This window comes from Alosa alosa, chromosome 20, assembly GCF_017589495.1.
Source record: "Alosa alosa isolate M-15738 ecotype Scorff River chromosome 20, AALO_Geno_1.1, whole genome shotgun sequence".
In the NCBI taxonomy this organism is placed as follows: domain Eukaryota; kingdom Metazoa; phylum Chordata; class Actinopteri; order Clupeiformes; family Clupeidae; genus Alosa; species Alosa alosa.
The window spans coordinates 8,302,803-8,307,802 of record NC_063208.1 but is presented as its reverse complement, the minus strand read 5'-3'; the positions used below and the strand labels follow the sequence as shown (position 1 = coordinate 8,307,802).

The 5,000-nt window shown below is 39.5% G+C and overlaps 1 protein-coding gene across 1 annotated transcript in view; it reads left to right on the top strand.

The window, feature by feature from the left end:
* ash1l (ash1 (absent, small, or homeotic)-like (Drosophila)) overlaps window positions 1-5,000 on the top strand; it is a 34,602-nt gene that overhangs the window by 13,722 nt on the left and 15,880 nt on the right. Inside the window, 5 exon segments of the mRNA XM_048230165.1 lie at window positions 12-200; window positions 464-558; window positions 797-879; window positions 1,061-1,106; window positions 1,702-1,810. Of these exon segments, the coding sequence (XP_048086122.1) occupies window positions 12-200; window positions 464-558; window positions 797-879; window positions 1,061-1,106; window positions 1,702-1,810 (522 nt within the window).

The following is a 5,000-nucleotide window of genomic DNA, read 5'->3' as shown; positions in this document are numbered from 1 at the left end:
TTGTCTGGCAGCGCGCTGGAGAGGAAACCTGAAGGTCAGGCCTCCGTCGCGGAAGGCCCTAGCCCCGCCCCTGCTCCCGCCCCCGTAGAACAGGCCCCGCCCACCGCCGTGCCCACCCAACGGGAGAAGAGAGCCTCCAGACCGCCCAAGAAGAAGTTCCAGAAGGCGGGGCTTTATTCGGATGTGTACAAAACTGAAGAGTAAGTTTGTAAAAAAAACATAAGAGAAAACCATATAATGGGTCTTAGGAGTTAATTACACATTATTTTCTAATAAACTGTACATTATGGGTAGATTTAATTTTGATTGCATGATACATTTCATTAGTCAAATGACACCAACATCAAAACACCCTTACTACCACTACTCCATAAACAGTGTGAGTGCATTAATGAAGATAAGCCCATGCGGTCATATGAGATGACACAGAGAATAAGGTGATGCGCTCCCTCTCCTCTCTTAGTCCACGCAGTCAGCTGCTGCAGCTGAAGAAAGAAAAACTGGAGTATATTCCAGGAGAACATGAGTATGGCCTTTTCCCTGCGCCTATCCACGTCGGTAAGCCCCCCCACACACACACACACACACACACACACACAGAGACTTATCTCGTCTACACATATTGGCAAGCCAAAGCACACACACACACACACACACACACACACACACAATCTTAAACTAACACATTCTAGGTAATTCTTGAGAGCACATATACCGATAAAAGAGTACTACCGATTGTCAATCTCTCTCTCTCACTCACACTCTTTTTTTCTGTGCTCTTTCTGTCTTGTTACAGGAAGAGTAATCACTGATTGTCACTCTAAGTGCATTGACTTCCAGTTGCCTTATGACATCCTGTGGCTGTGGAAACACGATCAGGTGATTCAGCCATTTCACTTTTAGTGGTCAACAACACACACACTCTCTCTCACTCTCTCCCTCTTTGTCTCTCTCTCACACACACACACACACACACACACACACACACACACACACACACACACAGACCCCTGAGGACAGGTTGTTTATCGCTGCTGTCATTCTTCTCTCTCTCTCTCAGCTCTATAAGAGACCTGATGTCCCACTCTACAAGAAGATCCGATCCAGTGAGTAGCGTTCTCTGTTCTCCACCTGTTCCTCACCCTGAGTTCTGTCAGAATACGGCCACCTCTGTGTGTCTGTGTCCGACACGTCATCTGCTCTTAAGCCTGATGGATTATGCCCGGCTGCCCCATGTGTGTGATTCCAGTATACCCACAGCAGATTTGTGATTTCCCGCCTTCCACATGTTATGTTCATTTCCTTACAGATGGGAATATGTCCCTTATTTAAACCAGGTGTGTCCCACCCCAGTGAGGCATGTACGTCCGCTCCATCCGTAGTGTGTGCTGCAGGTTCAGGTATGTCATCTATGCATTGTGTAGGTGGCAGGCAGGCATGCTGTCCCACGTCAGGTGCAGTGTGGCCGTTATTTCAGGTAAGTGTCAGGGGTGCAGGCAGGTGGCAGTGTGCTGCTACGCTTCAGGTGTGGTAGGCTGCCATGTCAGGTGTGTGCAGGTTTACACAGTGGTACGCAGGTGCAGGTGTATGTGGGTGTACAACAGCATGTTGGTGTAGTGGGGTGGGTAAGTGCGGGGCTGGCAGCAAGTGGTGCACAATATGTTTAACACTCGGACGGTGTTCGTCTCCTGTGTGCTGTAGATGTGTATGTGGACGTGAAGCCTCTGTCGGGGTACGAGGCCACCACCTGTAACTGCCGTGCCCCGGAGGACCACGCCGAGAAGGGCTGTCAGGACGACTGCCTGAACAGGTGAGAACACACACACACACAATGTCACACACATACGACACACCCCTCCCCCCGGTCCCTCCTGCTCTGGTCTGTTGTCTATCCTGCCTGCAGGGATGCCTCATGGTCCTCCGGCTGGGAGTCCTTACACACCCTCCCTCCTGACCTCCCAAAAAACACCTCCCCTCCCCATTCCTCCTAAAACACTCCTTCCCAAAACACCCTCCTAAACCCAAAACATCTTCCTTCCTCCTAAAACATTCTTCTCTAAACAACAACAACCTCCTTCAAAAACACTCTCCTCCTAAAACATTTTGACCTCCTCCAAACATCCTCCTCCCCCAAAAACACCTCCTCCAAACACCTCCTCCCTCCTATCTATCTATCTATCTATCTATCTATCTATCTATCTATCTATCTATCTATCTATCTATCTATCTATCTATCTATCTATCTATCTATCTATCTATCTATCTATCTATCTATCTATCTATCTATCTATCTATCTATCTATCTATCTATCTATCTATCTATCTATCTATCTATCTATCTATCTATCTATCTATCTATCTATCTATCTATCTATCTATCTATCTATCTATCTATCTATCTATCTATCTATCTATCTATCTATCTATCTATCTATCTATCTATCTATCTATCTATCTATCTATCTATCTATCTATCTATCTATCTATCTATCTATCTATCTATCTATCTATCTATCTATCTATCTATCTATCTATCTATCTATCTATCTATCTATCTATCTATCTATCTATCTATCTATCTATCTATCTATCTATCTATCTATCTATCTATCTATCTATCTATCTATCTATCTATCTATCTATCTATCTATCTATCTATCTATCTATCTATCTATCTATCTATCTATCTATCTATCTATCTATCTATCTATCTATCTATCTATCTATCTATCTATCTATCTATCTATCTATCTATCTATCTATCTATCTATCTATCTATCTATCTATCTATCTATCTATCTATCTATCTATCTATCTATCTATCTATCTATCTATCTATCTATCTATCTATCTATCTATCTATCTATCTATCTATCTATCTATCTATCTATCTATCTATCTATCTATCTATCTATCTATCTATCTATCTATCTATCTATCTATCTATCTATCTATCTATCTATCTATCTATCTATCTATCTATCTATCTATCTATCTATCTATCTATCTATCTATCTATCTATCTATCTATCTATCTATCTATCTATCTATCTATCTATCTATCTATCTATCTATCTATCTATCTATCTATCTATCTATCTATCTATCTATCTATCTATCTATCTATCTATCTATCTATCTATCTATCTATCTATCTATCTATCTATCTATCTATCTATCTATCTATCTATCTATCTATCTATCTATCTATCTATCTATCTATCTATCTATCTATCTATCTATCTATCTATCTATCTATCTATCTATCTATCTATCTATCTATCTATCTATCTATCTATCTATCTATCTATCTATCTATCTATCTATCTATCTATCTATCTATCTATCTATCTATCTATCTATCTATCTATCTATCTATCTATCTATCTATCTATCTATCTATCTATCTATCTATCTATCTATCTATCTATCTATCTATCTATCTATCTATCTATCTATCTATCTATCTATCTATCTATCTATCTATCTATCTATCTATCTATCTATCTATCTATCTATCTATCTATCTATCTATCTATCTATCTATCTATCTATCTATCTATCTATCTATCTATCTATCTATCTATCTATCTATCTATCTATCTATCTATCTATCTATCTATCTATCTATCTATCTATCTATCTATCTATCTATCTATCTATCTATCTATCTATCTATCTATCTATCTATCTATCTATCTATCTATCTATCTATCTATCTATCTATCTATCTATCTATCTATCTATCTATCTATCTATCTATCTATCTATCTATCTATCTATCTATCTATCTATCTATCTATCTATCTATCTATCTATCTATCTATCTATCTATCTATCTATCTATCTATCTATCTATCTATCTATCTATCTATCTATCTATCTATCTATCTATCTATCTATCTATCTATCTATCTATCTATCTATCTATCTATCTATCTATCTATCTGCTTTCATGCCAAACACTTCCTTCTCCAAAAACATCTCCTCCTCCCAAAAACAACAACTCCTCCAAAAACACCTCCTCCTCCCAAAAACACTTCCTTCTCCAAAAACACCTCCTCCTCCCAAAAACACTTCCTTCTCCCAAAACACCTCCTCCTCCCAAAAACAACAACTCCTCCAAAAACACCTCCTCCTCCCAAAAACACTTCCTTCTCCAAAAACACCTCCTCCTCCCAAAAACAACTCCTCCTCCAAAAACACCTCCTCCTCCCAAAAACACTTCCTTCTCCAAAAACACCTCCTCCTCCCAAAAACACTTCCTTCTCCAAAAACACCTCCTCCTCCACTCCTCAAACTGTCTCCTGTTCACTAAACCACCTCCTTCTGTCAGCCCTTTCAACCTTCTCAGCTTATCTCCCTCCCTCTCTCTCTCTTTACTCCTCCCCTCTCTGTTATCTCCTCCTCTTCTCCCCAAAAACCCTCCTCTTTATCTCCCTTTCTTCTTTTTTTGACACCTCTCTCTCTCTTTCTCTCTCTCTTTTTTTTCTCTCTTTTTTTGACCCCTCTTTTTTATTTATCTCCCTCTCTCTTCTGGATCTCTTTTTTGATTTTTTTTCTCTTATCTCCCTCCCTCTCTCTTTTATCTCCCTCTATCTCTCTGTTATCTCCCTCAGCTCTTTTATTTCCCTATCTCTCTCTTTATCTCTCTCTCTCTCTCTGTTATCTCTCTCATTTGTTTTCTTTTCCTCCACATGCCTTCATCTTGCATTTCCATCGCTCTTTTCCATGTCATCCTCCTCCTTCTGGCTGTCTAAACTCTCTTGCCCTAACTGCCTTTCCCTCTCCCTCTCTCTGTACACACGGGCTCTGTACACACAGCCTTCTAAAATTTCCCTCGGGATGAATAAAGTATCTATCTATCTATCTATCTATCTATCTATCTATCTATCTCTATATCTATCTATCTATCTATCTATCTGCTTTCATGTCTTTCTTGTCTGATTTCTTGTCTTTTATGACTGACCCCTTCTGCCCCCTATTTCTTCCTTTATAAT